At 36.3% G+C, this 24808-nt stretch overlaps 5 protein-coding genes across 6 annotated transcripts; 3 read left to right on the top strand and 2 right to left on the bottom strand.

Annotated features, from left to right (window-relative positions):
- Positions 1 to 416: 416 nt before the first annotated feature.
- On the top strand, positions 417 to 2728 carry LOC147297368 (F-box/kelch-repeat protein At3g06240-like). Its single transcript, XM_086228178.1, has 2 exons — positions 417 to 570; positions 1189 to 2728. The coding sequence occupies exon 2, from the start codon at positions 1218 to 1220 to the stop codon at positions 2643 to 2645; it is 1428 nt and encodes a 475-aa protein (XP_086084304.1). The 5' UTR covers positions 417 to 570; positions 1189 to 1217; the 3' UTR covers positions 2646 to 2728.
- Positions 2729 to 4481: 1753 nt separating this feature from the next.
- LOC147297369 (F-box/kelch-repeat protein At3g06240-like) lies at positions 4482 to 6708 on the top strand. The gene is made up of 2 exons (XM_086229061.1): positions 4482 to 4601; positions 5198 to 6708. Exon 2 carries the CDS (start codon positions 5227 to 5229, stop codon positions 6631 to 6633), a length of 1407 nt encoding a protein of 468 aa, XP_086085187.1. The 5' UTR covers positions 4482 to 4601; positions 5198 to 5226; the 3' UTR covers positions 6634 to 6708.
- Positions 6709 to 7335: 627 nt separating this feature from the next.
- Positions 7336 to 8829, bottom strand: LOC147297370 (protein argonaute 2-like). The gene has a single exon (XM_086232537.1). The coding sequence runs from the start codon at positions 8827 to 8829 to the stop codon at positions 7681 to 7683; it is 1149 nt and encodes a 382-aa protein (XP_086088663.1). The 3' UTR covers positions 7336 to 7680.
- Positions 8830 to 14693: 5864 nt separating this feature from the next.
- LOC147297371 (ribonuclease MC-like) lies at positions 14694 to 15462 on the bottom strand. The gene is made up of 2 exons (XM_086232647.1): positions 15211 to 15462; positions 14694 to 15107 (listed from the first exon to the last, which is right to left on the bottom strand). Exons 1-2 carry the CDS (start codon positions 15460 to 15462, stop codon positions 14694 to 14696), a joined length of 666 nt encoding a protein of 221 aa, XP_086088773.1.
- A 1751-nt stretch (positions 15463 to 17213) lies between these two features.
- On the top strand, positions 17214 to 21462 carry LOC147297372 (uncharacterized). 2 transcript variants are annotated; one of them, XM_086230036.1, is made up of 7 exons: positions 17214 to 18407; positions 18538 to 18685; positions 18791 to 19761; positions 19850 to 19997; positions 20179 to 20460; positions 20603 to 20912; positions 21065 to 21462. In XM_086230036.1, exons 1-7 carry the CDS (start codon positions 17350 to 17352, stop codon positions 21181 to 21183), a joined length of 3036 nt encoding a protein of 1011 aa, XP_086086162.1. In that variant the 5' UTR covers positions 17214 to 17349; the 3' UTR covers positions 21184 to 21462. The 2 variants fall into 2 exon arrangements, with proteins under 2 accessions (XP_086086162.1, XP_086086163.1); XM_086230037.1 differs by having other exon boundaries at positions 20209 to 20460.
- The last annotated feature ends 3346 nt before the right edge of the window (positions 21463 to 24808 follow it).

The raw sequence follows: 24808 nt of genomic DNA on the forward strand, positions 1-24808 counted from the left end.
ATTTATCCATATAATTTATTTATACTAACACTCATGAAATTTATAATATTTTTACACAATTCCCGAGGTTTTAGCCTTTTTTTATTTTTTTTTTCATGTTACCCTTTAATCACAAATATAAATGACATAATTTTATAAATACTAAAATAACAAAACTAGCTAATTTATGGTTTTTTTTTTTTGGGCAAATGCTAATTTATGGCTCTACCAATAGTATTTAACCTACGTCAATGACAGAATTAAGGTCAATTAGGACCTATTCCTTAATTGTTTAATTAGTAATTAGTATCCTACAAGAATTTATAGCTTTTTTTATAGCAAAAAAGAATTTATAACAATGGTTTGCATAATTTCAATCAAAAGCCCCTTTCTCAGTCTCTCTTGCGGAAGCTTTCGGTGCGGAAGGAAAAATTAATCCCAATTCCTAATATCTTCTCTCTCTCTCTCTCTCTCTCTCTTATCAGTCGTTTACTTCTCACACACACACACACACACTCTCTCTCTCTCTCTCTCTTTCCTCCTCCATCTCCTTCGATATCTCTTGGTCTTTTCCTCTTCCCAAGGACTAAGGTAATTACTTTACGTACGTGTATTTCCAATATCTAATCTTGTTGATAAATTTTCGGCACTCTTATTTTTCATGTTGTTTGTTTTCATATTTTTCTTTCTTTGAATAGTGTTTGTTTATTGTACGCTATTTGGATTTTAAGATCATCTTCAGCTCTTTCCCCTTATTTTCTTCAAATATAAAGATAAGTTTTGGGAAAAAGTTAAATTTGGAGAAGGGTTCTCCAATGCTAAAGTTGAAATTCCCTAAATCATGTAAAATTTGGTCATTAGAGGTTTGAGGAGTCTCATCCATGATCACCAATCCATACGCTCCGATTTTAAATAAGATTCCGGCTAAAAGCATACAAGTACTGTAATGTGCCACTCCATGGGTGTCTGGTAACCATGTATGTAAGGGTATCGGGAAAATTTTTAAGAAAATCTTAAATTTATGGAAATTTTAGGGAATGATAGATGCTATGTTTTAAATTTGGTGAGCGGTAAAAAATGCTCTAACTCACATTTTTTTGATGAAATTTCATATAATATTGGGCTGTTCAGAAAAAGAATACTAGTAGAATTGGGTTTACCTTGGAATATTCTCACTTGGTTATTCATTTTTGTTTGTGTGTGTAAAAGGGGATCGAGAGGTTGATAGCATAGCAGAAATGACTGTGTTTTGCAAAATGCCAGAAGAGATGTTGGAACAAATTCTGTTAAGTCTGCCTCCAAAAAGTCTGATGCGGTTCAAATGCATCTCTAAATGGTGGTATGCTTTTATCAACAACCCCAAGTTTGTAGCCAAGCACCTCTCCAACTCCATGCACAACAATTTCTCCACTTGTGTTATTTTGAAGCGATCAGTTGTTAAGGACACCAAGGACCCCAAGACTAATGAGATTGAGTTGGTATTCTCATTGCTTAATTTTTTCAATGGAAATAATGATGGTGAACCTGGATTTCTTTCTGGTGTCGATGACATGAAAATTCCTCTTTCGATGAGCCAAAAGACATGGGGTGACTCTGACTCACTTCGAATTGTAGGCTATTGGACAAGGGATGCAGATAATGCTGGTGACCGTGACTTTCATCCGTACATTAGTGTTCCTGATTATGGTATCAGTCTGAAGACTAAGGGTGACTTACTTGGAATCATTGGTCATTGTAATGGGATCATTTGTCTAGCTTATCCTAGTGAGGTTCTAGTTTATCCTAGTCATGTGTTTTTATGGAATCCTGCAATTGAGGAATTCAAGCTTCTTCCACCCGAGCCATACCTTAAAAATTGGCCCAAAGTACGACGTGATTGGTCCGAACCAGATTGGCCCCTCTACCTCCCATGTCATAGATTCACTGATGCTCTTGGATTTGGCTATGATTCTAAATCTAAAGATTACAAAGTGGTTAACATTGGATCCAATGGTTCAGATCCTGTGCATCATCATCATCTGATTGTCCATCCTCCCAAAGCAGTTGTATACACCTTGAGCACTGATTCTTGGAAAGAGATCAAAACTGATTCCTTACAAACAGAAACTACTAACTTCTGGCCTGCATATTTCCAGTTGTACTTCAATGGAATGTGTTTTTGGTTGGGACATGAGCAACAAAAGGAAATAGATATGTTTGACTTATATTATGAGGAAGAAACCATTAAGGATGTGATCATTATGTTCGATATGGGCAATGAAGTATTTCAAGATATACTGCTACCAGATGTTTTCTATGATATAATTGTGCATGATTTGCGCCTTTTAGTTTGGAACAAATCCATTGCTCTTTTCGGATTTTCTAGTGCACATGATTCTTTTGAATCGTTTGGAATATGGGTGATGGATGTACTTGGTGGTGCTAGGAGTGCTTGGACAAAACTTCATACTTTTGAGCTCATTGAAAGGCCGTTGGCAATTTGGAAGAGCGATGAGATTCTTATGATTGACAAAGATGGATCAATATTCTCCTATAACTTCAGCACCAATATGCGTACGTATCTTCCCATTCAAAGTGTGCCAGAGTATTTTGCCAAAGCTATTGTTTATGTGAATAGTATAGTTTCAGTTAGTGGAGGGAACAAGCTAGTGAGGAGAGAATTCTAGCACTGTAATTCCTTACTGTCTGCTATATCTGTAAAAGCTTGATAAAATATATTTATCAATAAAGATATATGTTTGAAATTTTATTTTTAGTTCTCCAAAAAAGTAGCACTGCACAAATTATAAAGGTTTTAAACTATTTTACAGAGTGAGATTAGTGTCGAGTTCACTCACCGCATGTTCTTACTCAGTGAAGTTGGGTCGAAATCTGACAAATCCGAGCTTACTGGAACAATTCAAGGACGAAGTTGAAGCTTTTCATTTGGATGTCTTGTAGTGTACTCTATTTACTTTTAATTTGCAGATTGAAATGTTAATATTAATAGAGTTTGTCCTCCTTTTAGCTATCAAAATAGGACATTTCTGCCCGCAGTTGGTGGCCTTTTGTTTTCTTATGTGATTGCTTTTCTTCGTTCTTAATATACATTTCATGCACAGCTTCTGCACACAGGTAGTTTCATCATACAGAATCCTGAGTTTCATAAATATTAACATTCCATCACACTCATAAACATCCAAACATATATCAAACTCACCACAATTCATATATCGCAAACAATAAATAAATTTAATTATCTAATTATTGGGTTTTTATTTTTTTAGTTTTTTTAATCATTATTTCATTTTTTAAAGTTGATTAAATTTTTTATTATTTTTTTAAAGCCATATTAGTGTGCTACATACGTAGTTAACGGTCTTTCAGACGGAAAAATTAACAAGAGGTACATAGGTGTGCAAAACCAGTAATTGAGGTACCTCTGAACAACTTTTTTGAGCATATTACAATTTAGTACCTCAACTTTACATGTTGTTTCAATTTAGTACTCTAATTTTGAAAACTTGCAAAAAAGTACCTCAACTTTCATTTTGTGTCAAAATAGTACCTCCGTTAGTTTTTCTGTCAAATAAATCGTTATCTGCTGACGTGGCAAGGATATTTTCGTCTTTTTTCTCAAATTAAAAAAAAAAATATTTTTAAAAACTTTTAAATAAAAAAATTTCTTAAAATAAAAACTTTTTCCCCTCCTCCTCCTTCCCCAGCCATGCCCCCCGCAGAACCTCGACCCTCCTTGCCCCCACCCCACCCCACCCCACCCCACAGCCTCAGCCTCAGCCACCAATCCCCTCCTATTCCCGCCCCTAGCCCCCACCCATTTCCTCCCCCAGCCCCTCCCCTCCCATCCCCTCCCCTCCCCTCCCCTCCCCTCCCCTTCCCTCCGCCCTCACCCATCCCCCAGCCATCCCCTCCCTTCCCCGCCCCCACCCCCTCCCCAACCCACCCCCCTCATACAGCCCCGACCCGGCCACCTCTTTTCCCCCTGCCCAGCCAAGCCGCGCCCCACCCAGCGCTGCCTCGCCCAGAGCTGCCACTCCCCAGACCAGCTCCCCTCACTCCTCCCCCTCCCCTAGCCCCGACCCATCTCACCCTTCTACCTAGATTTATACCTTCACCCCCCCCCCCAACCCTGACCCCCCACTTCATCTCCCCCCACTTTTTTTTTTTTTTAGTTTTATAATTTTTTTATTTAAAAGTTTTTAAAAATATTATTATTTTTAAATTGAGAAAAAAAACAAAAAATACTTCTACCACGTCAGTAAATAATGATTTATATGACAGAAAAATTAACAGAAGTATTGTTTTGACACAAAATGAAAATTGGGATATTTTTTTGCAAGTTTTCAAAATTGAGGTATTAAATTGAAACAATATGTAAAATGGAGGTACTAAATTGTAATTTACTCAACTTTATTTGATTGAGGTACAACCGTACAACCTTAAAAAAGTGTGTATACTTAAGATACTTAGGTGTACTTTGCCTAAAAATTAATCCCAATTCCATTTTTCTCTCTCTCTCTCTTATCAGTCGTTTACTTCTCACACACAGTCTTTCTCTCTCTCATCCCTCTCCTCCATCTCCTTCGATATCTCTTGGTCTTTTCCTCTTCACAAGGACTAAGGTAATTACTTTACGTACGTGTATTTCCAATATCTAATCTTGTTGATAAATTTTCGGCACTCTTATTTTTCATGTTGTCTGTTTTCATATTTTTCTTTCTTTGAATAGTGTTTGTTTATTGTACGTCATTTGGATTTTAAGATCACCTTCATCTCTTTCCCCTTATTTTCTTCAAATATAAAGATGAGTTTTGGGAAAAAGTTAAATTTGGAGAAGGGTTCTCCAATGCTAAAGTTGAAATTCCCCAAATCATGTAAAATTTGGTCATTAGAGGTTTGAGGAGTCTCATCCGATTTTTAATAAGATTCCGGCTAAAAGCATACAAGTACTGTAATGTGACACTCCATGGGTGTCTGGTAACCATGTATGCAAGGGTATGGGGGAAATTTTTAAGAAAATCTTAAATTTATGGAAATTTTAGGGAATAATAGGAGCTATTTTTTAAATTTGGTGAGCGGTAAAAAATGCTCTTAACTCACATTTTTTTGATGAAATTTCATATAATATTGGGCTGTTCAGAATAAAAATACTAGTAGAATGGGGTTTACCTTGGAATATTCTCACTTGGTTATTCATTTTTGTTTGTGTGTGTAAAAGGGGATCGAGAGGTTGATAGCATAGCAGAAATGACTGCGTTTTGCAAAATGCCAGAAGAGATGTTGGAACAAATTCTGTTAAGTCTGCCTCCAAAAAGTCTGATGCGGTTCAAGTGCATCTCTAAATGGTGGTATGCTTTTATCAACAACCCCAAGTTTGTAGCCAAGCACCTCTCCAACTCCATGCACAACAATTTCTCCACTTGTGTTATTTTGAAGCGATCAGTTGTTAAGGACACCAAGGACCCCAAGACTAATGAGATTGAGTTGGTATTCTCATTGCTTAATTTTTTCAATGGAAATAATGATGGTGAGCCTGGATTTCTTTCTGGTGTCAATGACATGAAAATTCCTCTTTCGATGAGCCAAAAGACTAGGGGTGACTCTGACTCACTTCGAATTATTGGCTATTGGACAAGGGATGCTGGGGAGCGTAGCTTTTTTCCTTGCATTAGGGTTCCTGATTATGGTATCAATGTAAAGACTAGGGGTGACTTACTTGGAATCATTGGTCATTGTAATGGGATCATTTGTCTAGCTTATCCTAGTGAGGTTCTAGTTTATCCTAGTCATGTGTTTTTATGGAATCCTGCAATTGAGGAATTCAAGCTTCTTCCACCCGAGCCATACCTTAAAAATTGGCCCAATGTAGGACATGATTGGTCCGAACCAGATTTGCTCCACTACCTCCCATGTCATAGTTTCACTGATGCTCTTGGATTTGGCTATGATTCTAAATCTAAAGATTACAAAGTGGTTAATTTTGGATTTGATGGTTCATATCTTGTGCATGGTGATCATCAACAGATTATCCATCCTCCCAAAGCAGTAGTATACACCTTGAGTACTGATTCTTGGAAAGAGATCAAAACTGATTCTTTACAAACAGAAACTACTAACCTTTGGCCTGAATATTTCCAGTTGTACCTCAATGGAATGTGTTATTGGTTGGGACATGAGCAACATAAGGAAGGACATGTGTTTGACTTTTTATATGAAGAATACATAAGGGATGTGATCATTTTGTTCGATATGGGCAATGAAGTATTTCAAGAAATATTGCTACCAGATGGTTTACGCGATATAGATGTGAATGCTATGCGCCTTTTAGTCTGGAACAAATCCATTGCTCTTTTTGGACAGAATAACTTTGGATCCTTAGGAATATGGGTGATGGATGAATTTGGTGGTGCTAGGGGTGCTTGGACAAAACATCATACTTTTGAGCTCATGGATTGGCCGTTGGCATTTTGGAAGAGCAATGAGATTCTTATGATTGACGAAGATGGATCAATATTCTCCTATAACTTGAGCACCGAAATGCATACGTATCTTCCCATTCAAAGTGTGCCAGCGGATTTTGCCAAAGCTATTGTTTATGTGAATAGTATAGTTTCAGTTAGAGGAGGGAACAAGCTTGAGAGCAGAGTATTCTAGCATTGTAATTCCTTACTGTCTGCTATATGTAAAAGCTTGATAAAATATATTTATCAATAAAGATGTTGAAATTTTATTTTTTTTTCTTCTCCCAAAAGGTAGCAGTGCGCAAATTATGAAGGTTTTAAACTATTTTACAGAGTGAGATTAGTGTTGAGTTCACTCACAACATGTTCTTACTCTGTGAAGTTGGGTCGAAATCAGACAAATCCGAGCCTTATGCACAACAGGTGGTTTGATAGTATGTTTTTCTGGCCTTTATTGGTTGACCACTGTAAAGTTGTATTAGCTTTCCGCAATTTCCCTTCAGATGCGTATAATGCCCTTAATAACTTATCAAGGTTTGGTTTGGTGCTTGGTTTCATGTGAATTTGGCAGAACTCACAGCAATGAGCGCGGATAGCTTACTGGAACAATTCAGGGACGAAGTCGAAGCTTTCCATTTGGATGTCTTGTAGTGTACTCTATTTACTTTTAATGTGCAGATTGAAATGTTAATATTAATAGAGTTTGTCCTCTATTTAGCTATCAAAATAGGACATTTTCTGCCGCAGTTGGTGGCCTTTTGTTTTCTTAAGTGATTGCTTTTCTTCGTTCTTAATATACATTTCATGCACAGCTTCTGCACACAGGTAGTTTCATCATACCGAATCCTGAGTTTCATAAATATTAACATTCCATCACACTCATAAACATTCAAACAGATAGCAAACCCACCACAATTCATATATCGCAAACAGGAAATAAACACAAACAACACCACAAAGGACTGAGTACATGCTAGATCTCCACAGTGATCTAGAACCCCTATCCAAAAACAGAATGTTCAACCCACAAACAGCTTGAACTGAGTCTTCTTACACAAAGCATAATCCAAATACAAAAAACAAAATGCTAAACATAATATTTCAACACAAAAACCCATTAGATTCACGCACAAACAACTCCACAGGAGGTTGGAATTGCGTCCGGGTTTTCCCATTAACGGTAACCATCTCCTTCTATTTCCACACAAGGAAAGACATCATGGGATCATGCTCTGGCCTTTCATATGAAAAACATTATGTTTTCCAGATCAGCATGCAACTTGTAAAATCTTTCATCTAGAGAAGCCACTGGGAGGGCTGAAGATGCCATTGATGATGATGAAGCGGAGGATGATGCTGAAGCTGGAGACTGTCCTTCCATCATAGTCTCTTGGTATAATCGCCCTCTATATGCCACAAGGTCAGCATAGTACACCGGTGGGACCAATGATACAGGTTTAGTACACCTTGCAAAGGTGAAGCACAAGTCATAGATGAGTTTCTGCAATTGGTCAGAAGTAAACCTGTGCTCATCCCAAAGAACATGGTAGTGTGTGGGCTTGCTTGTTCCAAGGCTTCCATAGTGACTGCAGAGATAGAAGTCAAACTCAAATGGGTGCACAATAATTGTGTCCACCACAGTTCCTGGTGAGACATTGCTAATGAAACTCCCATCCCTCCCACTCTCCAGAAACAAACGTGTATGGTGCCGCTTCTGGGCAACAATAAGTGTGATGGTTGGAAAGTAGTTTATACTTCCTAAAGCCCTCTTCAGGTCTAGTAACTCTTCATTGAGAACCATATCAAACTGGCCCTCACTGACTCCATCACGAAAGACCAAGATTTTTGCTGGCTTGACTTTATTTAATCTTTCATAATATTCAACAAGCTCCAAACACATGTCTCCAAAGTTCAATATCTTCTCAGTACCACCATACTGGGGTCGGTACTGGGGTCGAACTCGTGCAGCATAACGATTCACAGCAGGCCAGTTTACAGTGGCAACAACCGCTGCTATTGAGGGACTTGTCGTGTTCCGCGCAGCAGGATGGTTGACATCAGCCCCCACAAACATAACATGGGCTGCATCCCCAAAGAGAGGAAGCCGATCAATTAGCTCTACATTACTGCCTCCAAGCTTGGCATTGATCTTGAGTGCAAGATTAGCAAGATACTGGTCATTTGCTTTGTTGGCCATATTTGACAAGCAGCACTGCGTCACTATGCCAATTTGAGTCTCAGAGATCCACTTCAGATACTTGTAACCAGGATCTTTTCTAGCCATTACACAAACAAGTATTTGTAAGTGGCCTTTGCCTATCTTATATGCCTGTTCAGTAACTCTTCCAAGCAGTTCACGAAGCATGTCAACACTTGAGAATGGTCTCATTGAAGTCCTATTTTAGCCAATTGTTTATCTTTTTTTTTTTTTGGCCAATTGTTTATCTTTTTTTTGGCCAATTGTTTGTCTTAATTGCGTTAAAAGTCCTATTTTAGCCTGCTCAGTGCACATGTCTAGTTTTTCCAAATTTGTTTTTATGCGGAATCATCATTAAGAAATACATGTACATGTATTGATAGAAAAGAGGTTGTAGATTTATATTTTTTCACATGGTAAGCCCAAGGAGTAAAATTTTGGTTTCGAGGAAATTTTCGATGGAAATTTCGACGGAAATTTTAGCGGAAATTTCGATTAAAATTTCGATTTCGACAAAATTAGACAAAAACAACGGAAATTGTTATCAAAATACGGAAATTTTGAATGAAACTTGACTATATGTTTATTTAAGATATTATCTACTACATTGATAAAAAATATTAAAAAAATCAAATTATATAGTAGATTTCAAGTGATATAAGGTGAATATAATGCGCGCTGAAGGCAAATACTGTTAAAAAAATGGGTTGCTAATTAATAATTATATAAATAACACTTCAAATTTATTTATATTACAATATTAAATCATGAATTAAATAAATATTCAATAAAATAAATATAATGTGTGATCAAGGAGTAAAATTTCGGTTTCGAGGAAATTTTCGATGGAAATTTCGACGGAAATTTTCGTGGAAATTTCGATTAAAATTTCGATTTCGACAAAATTAGACAAAAACGACGGAAATTGTTATCAAAATACGGAAATTTTGAATGAAACTTGACCATATGTTTATTTAACATATTATCTACTATACTAATAAAAAAACATTGAAGAAACCAAATTATATAATAGGTTTCATGTGATATAAGATGAATATAATACGCGTTGGAGGCAAATACTGTTAAACAAAATTAGTATAATGAATAAATGAAATCAGTATATTCTTTATACTCTATAATCTATACACTAACCCTAATACTAAACCCTATATACTCTATATACCCTAATACTCTATAATGTATGCACTAAACCCTATATATTGTATGTTCTTTAAAATATAGACCATATGGTATAAGATATTATGATTTAGGCCCTTTATGGTATTTTTAATTATTTTTTATATAAAGTGTTTTAGGGTTTAGGATTTAAAAACAACTATACGAAACCCCAAACCATTTTTTTCTTCTAATTGCCCAAAGGCCTCAAACTCCAATCAACTCTAAAGTTTTTTCTTTGTTTTTTTCTCTTTTTTTTTTCTTTGTTTTTTTCTTTGTTTTTTTCTTTCATTCCTTTTCTTTTTTATTTTTCTTTCCTTCATTTTCTTTTCTTTTTTGTCTCTTTCCTTCTTTTTACTTTTAAGTTAATTTGTAACTTTGTAAGCAATATACGTTGATGCCATGATGGTCATTCATTTGCTTGACCATGAGTGGTGGGAATTCCATTTTAGTTAAAATTATTGATACAATATTGTTGCTTTTTGTCATTTCTTGTCAATAAATTGTAACCCACATCAAATCCTATCTCCTCTACCTAGGCATGACAGTATGTTGGCATGTCTTTATTTTTTTATTATTTTTTTTTTCCTTCCTCTACCTCTCATATGACAAATAACATTATCATTACGTAGAGAGAGAGAGAGAGTGAGTTATGAAGTTGAAACGGCTACATTGACTGCTTCCTCTCATGCTTCCACTTAGCACATGTTATAATACTCTACTGTGCAGTGCCAAATATGAGTCAGAAAAGAAGGTGGCACTGCCAAGTGCAGAGAGTTTCAATTACAAGTTGGGTGGGTCTTTGACACGTGCCCCTACTCTCAACCATGCGTTTCTTACATGCATGCACTGGCCCCTACTTTGGATAAGAATGGCAAGATCGATTAATTGGGATTTGGGATTCTAATTAATTTTTCTGAATTCTATTGGCTTACCCGTGACTCTTTCTTTCTCTTCTTCTTCAGTCTTCGTTCTCTTCTTCTTCAGCTCTTCTTCTTCAGTCTTCTTTCTTCTTCAGTCTTCTTTCTCTTCTTCTTCAGTCTTCTTTCTCTCTTCCTTTCTTTTCCTCCTTGCCCATGACTCTCCTTCTTCTTCTTCCCCACCAAGCACCAGCCCCCTGCCTCTTTCCCCCCAACCCAGCTCATCCCTAACACACCCTCCCAAACCCAGCCCCTCCCAGCCCCTTTTCCCCCAAACCCAGCCCCTCCCAGCTCCTTTTCCTCCAAACCCAGCCAAAATTTCTCGAAATTTCCGAAATTTCGCCGAAACAATTACCGAAAATAATTGGGTATGTGATAAAATTTCGGTGACCCAAAAAAACGAAATTTTCGGCGAAATTTCGCCGAAAATTTCGAAATTTCATTCCTTGTGTGTGATTGAAGTAAATACTATTATAAAATTGTTTATTACTTAACAATTACATAAAAATGACCTATTTTTAAAGAATATAAATGTATTAGGGTTTAAAAAAATTAAACGAAACACAAAATCTTTTTTTTTTTTTCCAATTGTCCAAACTACAAAGAACCCAAACCTCAATCAACCCAAAACTTTTTTTTTCTTTTTTTCCTTTTTTTTTTACTTTTTTTTTGTCTTTCCTTCATTTTCTTTCACCGTGGGTCTGTGACTTACTTCTGTAACTCTAATAAGTCTCTTAAGTTGTCTAACTTGTCTTTCTCTTTATGACTTTATCATGTTTTTTCTTTTTTTGCCCCAAAAGTCAAACTGCTCCCTTTACTTTAATGAAGAAACTTTAGATGAACACAGTATTTATCTTCTTGTAAATTTAGAAGAAGATAAACTGCTCCCAGTCCCAGGCTCCCACTCCCAGTATAGGCGTACAGCAATACTCCTCTTTCTCTCATTTCTCTCACAGACACCACCCCACCCCGTGGTTCTCTCTCTCTCTCTCTCTCTCTCTCTCTCTCTCTCTCTCTCTCTCTCTCTCTCTCTCTCTCTCTCTCGGCATCTCCATCATAAGCCCACCCTCACCCTCACCCTTATCTCGCCCCAAGGAATGGTGTTGGCTAGGTAGTTTCCGGCGAGTGGAGGATGTTCGGCGAGTGGGGGATGCGCCGGTGGTCTTGGGTCTTGGAAGGTGAAGTCGGGAAGGTGAAGAGTGAAGTGAAGTAATGGGGGGGGGGGGGGCTGGGTGTACAGCGAATTTCAACAGGTACAGTGAAATTTCATCAAAATTTCGTCAAATTTCGTCGAAATTTCGCTAAAATTTCGACGAAATTTCACATAAATGCACTTGGAGGGGGATCGAAATTTCGTCCGAAAATTTCGTCAAAATTTCGCCGAAATATTACCGAAATTTCGTGGTTATGTGATAAAATTTCGGGATCCCAAAAAAACGAAAATTTCGGCGAAATTTCGCCGAAATTTTCGAAATTTCACTCCTTGGGTAAGCCAACTTATTAAAATAAATTTCATTTTAGAGTTTAATTTTGTGATCTCTAAATGATTCCCAAATTAAAATGAACTCTACTATTGCAAATTTGTAAGTCATTTTTTTACCTTCAGTTTAATTTATTGAAATGAACCTCACCAGATGATCTTAGTGGGTTTGAGTTTAGCATGTATAATTTTGGGCTATACACAGGTCACCCACCAAACATGAAGTATGTCATTTTCGAGTCAATCTGCACAACTCGAATGACATCCTTACTTTACAACACAATAGGTTTTACACGTCTAGTTAAGTAATATTTTTTACAGCAACACAACAAAAAAAATTAGAATTTTGATAAAACTATAAAAGAAAGATATTATCTTTTAATTAAATTTGTGTTTTTGGTTTACGTATATAAATATATTATCAGGTTAAGTAATTATGTCCTCCTCATCATGCATGACGCCTGGCCTGATGGGCCCCAATTCTTATGGAGGATTCTCTGACGGTCGGCCCAATGCAGAGCACTGTAGTGTGTACGAGTTACCACCGGGGAAATACTTAGGAGTGGACCTCAATATTCACCCCAGTTGAATGAACCAATTAAATTCTTATACATGTCCTCTTATACTAAGTAATTATGAGAGAAACTTATTTTAAAATAATGATTTAATTTCAAACTAAGTTTGAGAAAGGAGTAAAAATATATTGCCGAATACTTAAAAATGACCATCAAGCACTCAACGCCTAGTATGTGTGAAAAAAAAATAAAAATTAATGTACCAATTTTATGTAAATGGTTAAGTTAATAAATTATAAAATTAGTTAAAATTTTAAAAATTATCAGACTTTAATCAATAAATTGTAAAATTAAAGAATCTGAATGAAAGTCTCCCTTTAATTTATACACCTACTTTTTCACCCAATTCCCTCAATCCTTGTCTCCACTGCCACTAAAGCTATGCATTGGTCCATGCAGCAATAGAGAAGAGGTTCGATTATTTATGTTGATTCTTAATTGGCTATATTAAGTAGTTAACAATAGCATAAGGGCCTGTTTTGCTCAAATCTAAATTCACCTGTTTGAATTTAAATTAAAGAAAGGATTTGAATTTGGACCAAATCTAAGATGAATTTGAAAGACCCAAATTTATGAATTTCAAATAGCATATGAAACTAGGTATTTGAAATTCCACCGTCTCATTCAATTCTCTCTCTTCCTCACGGTAACCACCACTGTTGGCAATTACTCTTGGCGACTAACTTCGGCCACTCTCTGGTGACTTTTCCGGCAGACTGTCAGCAACTTTCCGACTGACCTTTGGGGCCTTTCCTGGCTAACCTCCAACAACTTTTCTGGCAACCCTCCACCAACTTTCGGCCACTTTTCCAGCGACCCCTTCCGACCATTTTTCCAACCAATATATTTATCATATATTGCTAAATATATAAAAATTAAAATTAAAATAATATTTCATATTTTTTATTATTAATCATTTGTTTAAAATAATTGAAGACATTTGAAACCCAAATCCAAATTCAAATTCAAGAATCCAAACGGGCCTAAGTGTATAACCGGCGTAAGACAGTAAGAGCATATCAACAAGTTTGTAGACAACAAAACCTCCAAAGAACAAAGTAAAGAGCAAATGATGCCAACAACAGGAAATGATGCAATGTGGAATCCCAATCAAATTGCTTAGTACCATCAAAATTGGATCCAAAGTACGTAGTACTCCATCTCCATGCAATAAGTCTGCAACCTTCAATTCGGACAGAACATCTTACTTTTGAGCTCATTAAGAGACCATTGACATTTTGGACCCTGGCATAATGTCATCCACATTGAGCTTAACTATGTCATAACAAGGAGGAGATCACCAGTGAATCACAACCTCCGGTGATCCTGTGTAGGAGGCTTAACAGAGACTTGATTTCCTATTAACATCAAACCACTCTCTGGCATGCATATTGCAGAATATATAATAGCTAGCTTGAGGACATTGAGGAAAATCAAAATGATTACCATAGGGTAAACACAAAGATCAAAGACCAATTAAGGCAAACCATATGGACCAACACACTTAGATTGCAGGTTCTTTATTAGCCAATCAGGAAAATTGGTGGATTTTATATTCAAACTTGATGCATGCATGTTAAGATTAATTATAACTCAATATCCAACAACATGACTAAGCCAGCATGATGAACCAGAACAACATGAATAAATCCAATGCTTCTAATTAAATCTAGCTATTTATGTTGTCTTATCCTTTTTCATGTAGTTGTAGACCACTAGATCAAAAGATAATCAAGATTGGACAACATATAAAAATCAAAGGCGGATTACAACCATCTCATAAACATAATTCTTATTTATTTTTTATTACACCAATTAAGACTCCATTTAGCTGATGGACATGCATAGATATATATGGTTCTTATTACAATAGAATTATACTAAACTTAATTATAAAGTTATAATTTAGGGAACCTCTATAAGCTGCCGCGTATCACATTTTGGTGTGCGGGGACAATCTATCAGATTCATTCCGGCCGTATTGTCAAAACAGATGACCACCTCATGCAATTGTTGAATCGGAATAGCATACTTGCAACGAATGATAGCGTTGTGTCCAGTATATTTTGCTATGTCTCTAACAAGACTATAGTAGTTATACTTGTTCCCTGAATGAATGTTGGAAGGACCAAGCAAATATGTTAACTCGTAATGCTGCCACTTCTTGTGAGATTCCTCAAAGTAGTCTGTTTGCGGAAAAATATTGTCGGAACATCTGCCATGTTTGTCGTACTCATGTTCCCAAAAAACAACAGTTGGTGTCCTAAGTAGTACACTAGGCCAAGACAACGCCAGATCGGCTTGCTGTCGAGAGGACAACTAAAGATCCAACACAAACAACGTAACGTTAATACATATTGTGAGAAAAGCGTACATATATAAGAAATTAGAAACTACAATACATATATACACACGTACGTACCTGATTTAGCTGAAAAGTTGGACCACCATTAATAGAGCAATCCAGAACAGCATTTGAATAAAGGCTAGGCCATAATCCATGGATTGTAAAGAAGGGCGGCAGATTTTGGATGCAATCATGACGTCCATGGCATGTGCCTGCTGGCCATTGTTGTACGAATTGGAAATAATCAAAGGGCTGAGCAGCAAAGCTTACATCAAAGCACCCAACCAAAACACAAACCAAAACAATGGCAGTGTTTAAGACTGTCATACTTCAATGCTAAAGCGCGCAATAATAAAGAAGAAGGAATTGTGTGTTGGTTTCAGAATATAACAGTTATAACACACTACTAAGATCTTAAGATGAATTGGTTTATATAGATGAAGACGAATGACATGCATGGAGATGGAGTAGTGCTATAGTGATTTAGACTTATACTGACTTACTGAATTGAGAATTTCTTCCTAAGCAATTATGCTTCTATTTGTGGCACTGCACTGGCTGCATGTGTGAAAAAGTGAAAAATGATCAAGCCAATGTGATCATGCATTCGCACTGCACCTTAATTTGGTCAGTGTTGTGACTCAGTTGTGCTTAATTAAACTTGCAGGACATGCAAGAGAAATTATTCTGTATAACCGCTATATTGACACGTGGTATAACCAGTCTATTTGTTATAATATGAGTGGATATTATTAATACTATACCCTACTAATATAAACACATCGTCCAGTAATATCCTTACACGTTGGATTGGTTATACCACGTGGCGGTATATCGGTTATACTCTATAATTTTTCGACATGCAGGGAGTGTTTCAAGAAATTAAAATGTCAATGCCATGGAAGTAGCAATTAATGGATTTTTTTTCGGGAAAAATAATGGGGAAAAACAGCTAATTATCATCTTTCATCCCATTGAGGAATCAAAATACATTATTGTGAAAAAGATAAATAAGCTTCCAATCAATATAAAGCACCTACTTCCTGGCCTTAATTATACTCGTACGTCACCCTAATTGAACCCTTAAAATTCAATCTATTTTTACCCTATAGAAACTTGTTAAACATGTTTTTCAGTTTCCAATTTTGCAGACAAACCCCAACTTTGAAAAATCAAAATAACCATCGCAAGTATAATTTGGGGATTTTTGACAGTTTCAACTTTACAAATAACCATCTCAAATTCTCAAGTATATATATATGCAGTTGTTGCCGTCTAGTGGACGGAACCACTAGAATTGAAGACCTTCCCACTATAATTTTTCTCTGTCAATATATGACTCGATATTCATTTGATTGCTTAATAGGTTCAATATCATCACAAATGGAAAGTTGACCCAGATCGAACAGCATTGTTTTGGGGTTTCGTGTGACTTGATATGTTTAGGGCGGTTATAGGCCAAGTGGGTTTTAGCAATTTTTGGTGATCTATCTATATTCGAGTATGTATTTCATATCATGCTTATCTGCCATGTGATATTCATATCAGAAAAAAACGTAAGAAAAGCAAATATTAATGGAATAAAAAATGGAGTTAAAACAAACCACGGACTTGTATATGCAAATGCTGTATACTGTAGTGTTGCATGCAATTCTCAAGCTGCCCATTACTCATGCCAAAATGGTTTGGCTATTTAAAACATTGTACCCCAATATAGACAGCAGAGCAGTGGTCCAATAGTAACTCATAAGAAGGCCTAGGATAGCCCATAATTCTAACATGTAAATTGGCCCATCATAATAGGCCCACGACTAGGTTGTTACCACAATTAATTAACCACTACTCCTCTGAACTCGGTTGTGGTTTCTTGCTTAATCAATGGGATTATGGCCATCATTTCTTGAATTGTGAGATGCCACTTGATTTCAGAAATTATGGGATTATGGAACAATCAAACCCGGTTCACAGCGAAACCGGTTCAGTGCCCACGGTTGCGTTACAACTTACAAGGCGGGCTGGCAGTTAAAACGCTGAAAAGAATCAGCCAACGGAGTCTTCTTGTCCTCATTTTTGTGTCCTTCTCAACTCTTTCTCTTGTTTATCTTCCATAGCCAATAGCTGTCATTTTGTATCTTTGGGTTTTGAGAGAATGTCAGTGAAGCTTTTCACAAACACTTCTTTGCTTCAAACCCAAATCCAATCATCCACCAAGAAATGGCTTCCTTACAAGAATTGCTCACAGAAGAAGGATTTCAACGCGGGAAAAAGAAATTCCCAAAAAGCCAAAAACCAGTGAAACTCAGAGACAGAGTTGCACCGGACGAATCTCTAGCTCTGCTGCCTATACACATCTGCCATGACCGAAAAAGCTACGATTTCTTCAACCACAAGGCTCAGAAGGCTTCCACTCGAAAAGGGTCGGTGAGAAGAGTGAGTTCTACTTCAGAGAGGTCGAATTCCAAGTCATTGGTTTCAGAGAGTTCAAGAAGAAGTGAGCCTTCAATTGATGAAGTTGCCACTAAAGCAGTGATTTCTATTCTCAGCGGCTATGTGGGCCGGTGCATAAAGGATGAGGATTTCCGGGAAGCAATCTGCGAAAAGTGCAGTGCCTGTTTGGTGAGAAAGAAAACTGGTTCGGATAATGGGGTGTTTGCAAACTTGGAATTGGGAATTGAAAGCATTAACAAGTTGGTGGAAGATCAAGGGTCGACAAAGAAGGAACTGAGGCTGAAGACAATGAGGAATTCTATTGAGCTTTTGACCAGTGTTGTTTCCTTAAACTCTGGCAAGTCCAAGAATTCCTCAACATGTGGTATACCCAATTCATATCTCTCTGCTTGTGCTCAACTCTACTTGGCAGTTGTTTACAAGCTTGAGAAAAATGATCGGATTTCTGCTAGGCATCTGCTTCAAGTTTTCTGTGATTCACCAGTTTTAGCAAGAACCCATTTGCTTCCTGATCTTTGGGAGCATTTCTTTCTTCCACATCTTCTCCATCTGAAGATTTGGTATGCCGAGGAAATTGATGTTCTTTCAAAGTCAGACTACTTTGAGAAGGAGAAGAAGATGACAGCTATAACCAAGGTCTATAATGACCAAATGGACATGGGAACTACAGAGTTTGCTCTGTACTACAAAAAGTGGCTTAAAGTTGGGGTTGAAGCCCCTCCTGTTCCTCCTACTATACCTTTGCCATCAATACCCAGATGCAGATCAACAAGAAGGAGATCATCAGATTCTCACACTTCAAATTCCTCAGTGAACAAAAATTTGTAAGTGTTTACATTGATACATTTTAATCATTTTTGCAAAACATCAAATAAAATAAAAGAAGATGACTTGTAGTTTGTGTTTAAAATTTCAATTGTGTTTTTTGCTTGACGAATTCCAAAATCACCAAAGATACCGCTCTGTATTTGGCCCCACACTTGAACGGAGTTCTGTGGAGCTCTATGATCGAAATCGAGTTTTAAATGATACTTGGGGTTTAGAGGAAGAGACACAGCTGTGTGGAGATGAAGATAACTACAACAGTCTCAATTATGTTCATGTGGGTAACTCTGTCTTCATATCAAAATTCCACACTACTTTGTAAATAATTGAATGTTGCAGTAGAGAATTCACACATATTATCACCATTTTCTGACTTTTGCAGATGGGAGACAAGAATGGACGAAAGTCATCAAGCCAAAGTCAAAGAAATCCAAAAAATGAGTTATGGTCTGAGACACAGAAATCAGACTATTTTGGATTCTTTAGCTGCCAGAATGTACCAACAGAGTGCTTGGCAAACAGGAATCTTATAGTAAAAAACAAATCAACCCGAAACGAAGATATTTCCCATCTTCCTTCAAGCAATTTGAGCAGCGCTATTAGTACTATTTACTCCTCGGATAATTTAAGTGATTGTGAAATTGCAATTCGTGTAATTACCAAAGCTTGGTTGGACTCACATGGTGACCCTGTCATTGAAGCTATGTTATCAAAGGCACCTGTTATCCTCGGAATGCTGGAGGTGTTGTTTGCTTCCACTGATGATGAAATATTAGAATTAGTAATATCAGTTTTAGCTGAATTTGTAGCAAGAAATGAATTGAATACACAGATAATACTAAATTCAGATCCACAGCTTGAAATCTTCATGAGACTTCTAAGAAGTAGTGGTCTATTTTTGAAAGCCGTTATTCTGCTTTACCTGTTAAAGCCAAAGGCAAAACAGATGATATCACTTGAATGGGTGGCACTAGTCCTTCGAGTACTAGAGTTTGGAGACCATTTGCAGATCCTATTCACAGTAAGATGCAGTCCTCAAGTGGCAGCATTATACCTTTTGGACCAGCTTCTTACAGGTTTTGATGAAGAAAGAAACTTAGAGAATGCTAGACAGGTGGTTTCTCTAGGGGGGTTGAGCCTTCTGGTGACACAAATTGAGAGAGGGGAGACTCATGAGAGGAACAATGTTGCTTTGATCATTTTGTGTTGTGTTCGAGCTGACGGAAGCTGTCGAAACTACTTAGCTGATTTTTTGAACAAGGCTTCTCTTCTTGAACTCATAGTACTTGGAAATGGCAGCAATTCTACGGGTTCTGCATTTGCTATATTATTCGAAATACTCTGCCTTAGTAGGTATGGAGTTATTGCTTACCTTTCTTCAGTCTTCTGGTTATTTTTAGATGTTCTATTATATTCTGATAATCTAAATGTTTCTTCTCAGACGAACGAAGATCACTAAAATCCTAGAAGGACTTAAAGAAGGATCTGGTGGCTTGAACACAATGCAGATTTTATTGGTCTATCTGCAGAGAGCTCCACCCGAAGAGCGCCCATTAATTGCTGCCATATTACTACAGCTTGATCTTATGGTAAATCCATTGTTAATGCTTTCATCTTTCTTATCATAAAGGGGAATAGGGAGAGAGATATGTCTTAATATTAATAGAAATAGTTGCTTTAAAATTTATAATTTTTCTAAACTTTTCAACAGATGAGTAAATCAATTTTTGCTCTGGACTTTTTTTTTTTTTTTTTATATATCTTGAATAGTTCCCACATGGAGTAGCAGTTTTGTTGCAGGGGGATCCTTTTAGGTGCAGTGTCTATAGAGAAGAAGCCATTGAAGCAGCTATAGCAGCTTTAGATTGTCGAACATGTGACGAAGAAGTCCAAGAACAATCAGCAAGAGCTCTCTTAATGTTGGGAGGCTGGTTTTCTTACACAGGAGAGGCCACAACAGAACATTGGCTTTTACAACAAGCAGGTTTCAGTTATTGGAGAAGGGATTCATTTCACTTCAACGAAAATGTCTTAGATGGTTTTGTACACTCGGTAAGCTTGCTACTAAACTACACAGCAGAGCCTTATCAAATTATCAAAAACCAACAAACAAGTAATGACACCATTTTTATGTGATCCGAATAATAATTGTTCCTAACAGTAGGTTGATTCTTGTAATCTTGTAAATAATTAGAATGAAGATGAAGAAGCAACAGAAGATTGGCAAAGGAAAGCAGCCACTGTTTTATTCAAAAGTGGCAATCAGAAGCTATTGGAGGCCCTTTCTGATTCCATAGCAAATGGCATCCCAAGCTTAGCACGAGCAAGCCTTGTCACTGTGTCATGGATGAGTAGCTTTCTCAATACAGTTGGAGATGAAAATTTGAGGTCCATAGCATGCTCAGTTCTTGTGCCTCAGTTGCTAGAATCACTGAATTATGACAAAGATGTGGAGGAAAGAATACTTGCTTCATACTCATTACTGAATCTTGCAAAGAGTTCAGGTATGTTTTGACATGCAGAGAACCAGAATGTGATATACAAATTGCTAGTCACCCTTTAGGTTCAAACACTGAAAATTAGCAATAAAGTTACACCTGCCTCACTGTATTTATTGAAAATAAAGTATTTATTTATTTTTTGGACAAATTTTCAGCTGATGAATACATCCCCATGCTGTGGTCTGTGGACAAAGAGTTGCTCAGCAAACTTCAAAACCTCTCCTTAGTGACATGGACAGCTAATGAGCTTATTTCAATCATCACAAGCAACTAGAGGCGTAATCACTAAGAGAACTAGAATGTATTCCAAATTAAAGAAATACCAGCAAATGACTTGAATCTTCCTTCGGGGCAGTTTAGCAGTGCTGGAATTGGAGTGTCTGTGTTGGAAATTTCCTTTTTCTTTTTTGGTTGTGTGCTTGTATTCCACATATTTCTTTGTTAGGTCTTTTGTATAGTGCAGCATATTTGAGGACAAAAGATTATTTTTCTTAACAAAGAGTGATGTGTACAAAGTAAGAACTTCTGATTTAACCACAACTACATTTCAACACACTATTATTTTTCACTAGGAATGTGACACATACTCTAACATTACATAAGGAGGCATTCTCAGTTCACTTCTGTAAAACATCAACAGATGCAACTCCGAAAATAACCCACAAACCCAAATGTCAACCTGTGATCTCCACATTGAACCAAAAGCTTCCTCAAAGTTGGTAATGATTGTATCATTGGCCACACTGATGATCTGTCATTCCAATACACTCAATTGCCCAACTTACAATCTTTCATAGCAAATCTAACCAGTGACTTTCGCAATTCTGCAGTTCTTGATAAGTTCCTCTTATATCAAAACAGACAAAGAACAATGCCAACTTTGGTTTTTGAATTAATGACATGTTTCTGTCAATGTCCTTATATAGCAAAGGGCATCTCCAAGTGGAGGGCACTAGCTACAATGCCAAATTGCCAACTAACACAAACAACAAATACAATCTATTAATGCAAGCAAGCTTATACTTCTGAAGATAACATGCAAATTTTCATGGTCCCCCCACACTCCAAGAGGACTTCCATTCACCTTTTGCCAACTCTCACATGCCTTGGCAGATATTGTACAAGAAGTAAACAAAATGCATTAACTTGCACCACAATTTTGATTAGATCATTTTGAGCTTACAAGTATCCAAGTAAAGGACCTCATGAAACAACAATCCCCATTCTGAAGTTGTGTATTGGATTCAAGAGGAACCCAATTAACCTCATGAAACATTCCAAACTAGCACATTACTTAAACTGCTTTTAGAAAGGAAAGGAAACACCATATGCAATTTCATCCCAGAAAGTCATTCAAAGAAGAGATTCTGAAAACTAACCCAAATTAATTATTTGACTTCCCTTTTAATTTTCAACTAATAACTTGGGATTTTTGGTGCATGCTAACTTAACTACTTAGCTAACCAATGAACCCCATGATCCCCATCCGCAATGTAATCGGGAGCTGCTAACTTCTTTTTTCTTTTCTTTTTGGGTCAAACGAAGGTGCTAACTTCAGATTCCCGTGTTTTTGTTTCATTGTTTGTCTTTGTTTTTTTTTTTTTTGGCCAATTGTTTGTCTTAGTTGCGTTAAAACTTAAAAGTCCTTGATTTTAGCCTGCTCATTGCACATGTCTAGTTTTTCCAAATTTGTTTTTATGCGGAATCATCATTAAGAAATACAAAAGAGTTCCTTTTTTGGCCATTGGACACGGGCTTCACTAAAATGGCAAAAAGCCATGCACAACACTTACAACCAACCATAAAACAAAGATAATTGTTGAGGACCTGAGGTATACGTAATCAGTTGAAAGGGTCATATAATTTCCTCTATACACCTAAGTAGGATCCCCTTTTTCTGTAAAAAAAAAATAAAGATTTTTTGACACGACATATTAGAGCATCCACAATGGTTGTTTAATAATTCAGTTTAATAGTTCAATTTTTTGAACTATTTATTATAATTTTACTTGCAGTGGTTATTTAATAGTTTAGTTTAAAAATTTAAGATGAGACATAATGAGATATAATACAGTTCATGTGTTGATAGGAGAGAGATTGTAGATTTATATTTTTTCACATGATGAGCCAACTTATTGAAATGAATTTCATTTTAGAGTTTAATTTTGTAATCTCTAAAATGAACTATTGATTTCCAAATTAAAATGAAGTCTATTATTGCAAATTTGTAAGTCATTTTTTTACCTTCAGTTTAATTTATTGTAATAAAATTAAAATGAACCTCTTAGTGGGTTTGAGTTTAGCATGTATAATTTTGGGCTATACACAGGTCACCCACCAAACATGAAGTATGTCATTTTCGAGTCAATCTGCACAACTCGAATGACATGCTTAATTTACAACACAATAGGTTTTACACGTCTAGTTAAGTAATATTTTTTACAGCAACACAAAAAAAAAAAAATTAGAATTTAGATAAAACTATAAAAGAAAGATATTATCCTTTAATTAAATTTGTGTTTTTGGTTTACGTATATAAATATATTATCAGGTTAAGTAATTATGTCCTCCTCATGCATGACGCCTGGCCTGATGGGCCCCAATTCTTATAGAGGATTCTCTGACGGTCGGCCCAATGCAGAGCACTGTAGTGTGTACGAGTTACTACCGGGGAAATACTTAGGAGTGGACCTCAATATTCACCCCAGTTGAATGAACCAATTAAATTCTTACACATGTCCTCTTATACTAAGTAATTATGAGAGAGAAACTTATTTTAAAATCAGTAATGCTACACTTATCACATTTTTATACCACAATTTCATACCATCTTACATGGCATTCATACATTGGACACTAAAAATTAAAAAATAAAACCTAAAAAAGAAAAAGAAAATATCATTTCAATAAAGTAATGACACATCAGGTGAGATATAAATGTGAAAAAAAAATATGGGACAACTAGCATTATATTTTTAAAATAATGATTTAATTTAAAACCAAGTTTGAGAAAGAAGTAAAAATATACTGCCAAATACTTGAAAATGACCGTCAAGCGCTCAGCGCCTGATATGTGTAAAAAAAATAAAAATTAATGGACCAATATTATGTAAATGGTTAAATCAGTAAATTATAAAATTAGTTAAAATTTTAAAAGTTATAAGACTTTAATTAATAAATTGTAAAATTAAAGAAGCTGAATGAAAGTCTCCTTTAAATTATACACCGACTTTTTCACCCAATTCCCTCAACCCTTGTCTCCACTGGCACTAAAGCTATGCATTGGTCCATGCAGCAATAGAGAAGAGGTTCAATTATTTATGTTGATTCTTAATTGGCTATATTAAGTAGTTAACAACAGAATAAGGGCCTGTTTTGCTCAAATCCAAATCTACCTGTTTGAATTTAAATTAAAGAGAAGATTTGGATTTGGGCCAAATCCAAGATGGATTTGAAAGACCCAAATTTATGAATTTCAAATACTATATGAAACTAGGTATTTGAAATTCATCATCTCATTCAATTCTCTCTCTTCCGCACGATAACACCACTGTTGGCAATTACTGCCAGCGACTAACTTCGGCCCCTCTCTGGTGACTTTTCCGGCAGACTGTCGGCAACTTTCCGACTGACCTCTGGCGACTTTCCTGGCTGACCTCCAGCAACTTTTTTGGCCAGCCTCCACCAACTTTCGTCCACTTTTCCAGCGACCCCTTCCGACCAATATATTTATCATATATTGCTAAATATATGAAAATTAAAATTAAAATTAAAATCATATTTCATATTTATTATTATTAATCATTTGTTTAAAATAAATGAAGAGATTTGAAATCTAAATCCAAATTCAAATTCAAGAATCCAAACGGGCCTAAGTGTATAACCGGCGTAGGACAGTA

Source organism: Dryas octopetala, chromosome 1 (assembly GCF_963921425.1).
Source record: "Dryas octopetala chromosome 1, drDryOcto1.1, whole genome shotgun sequence".
NCBI classification, from domain to species: Eukaryota; Viridiplantae; Streptophyta; class Magnoliopsida; order Rosales; family Rosaceae; genus Dryas; species Dryas octopetala.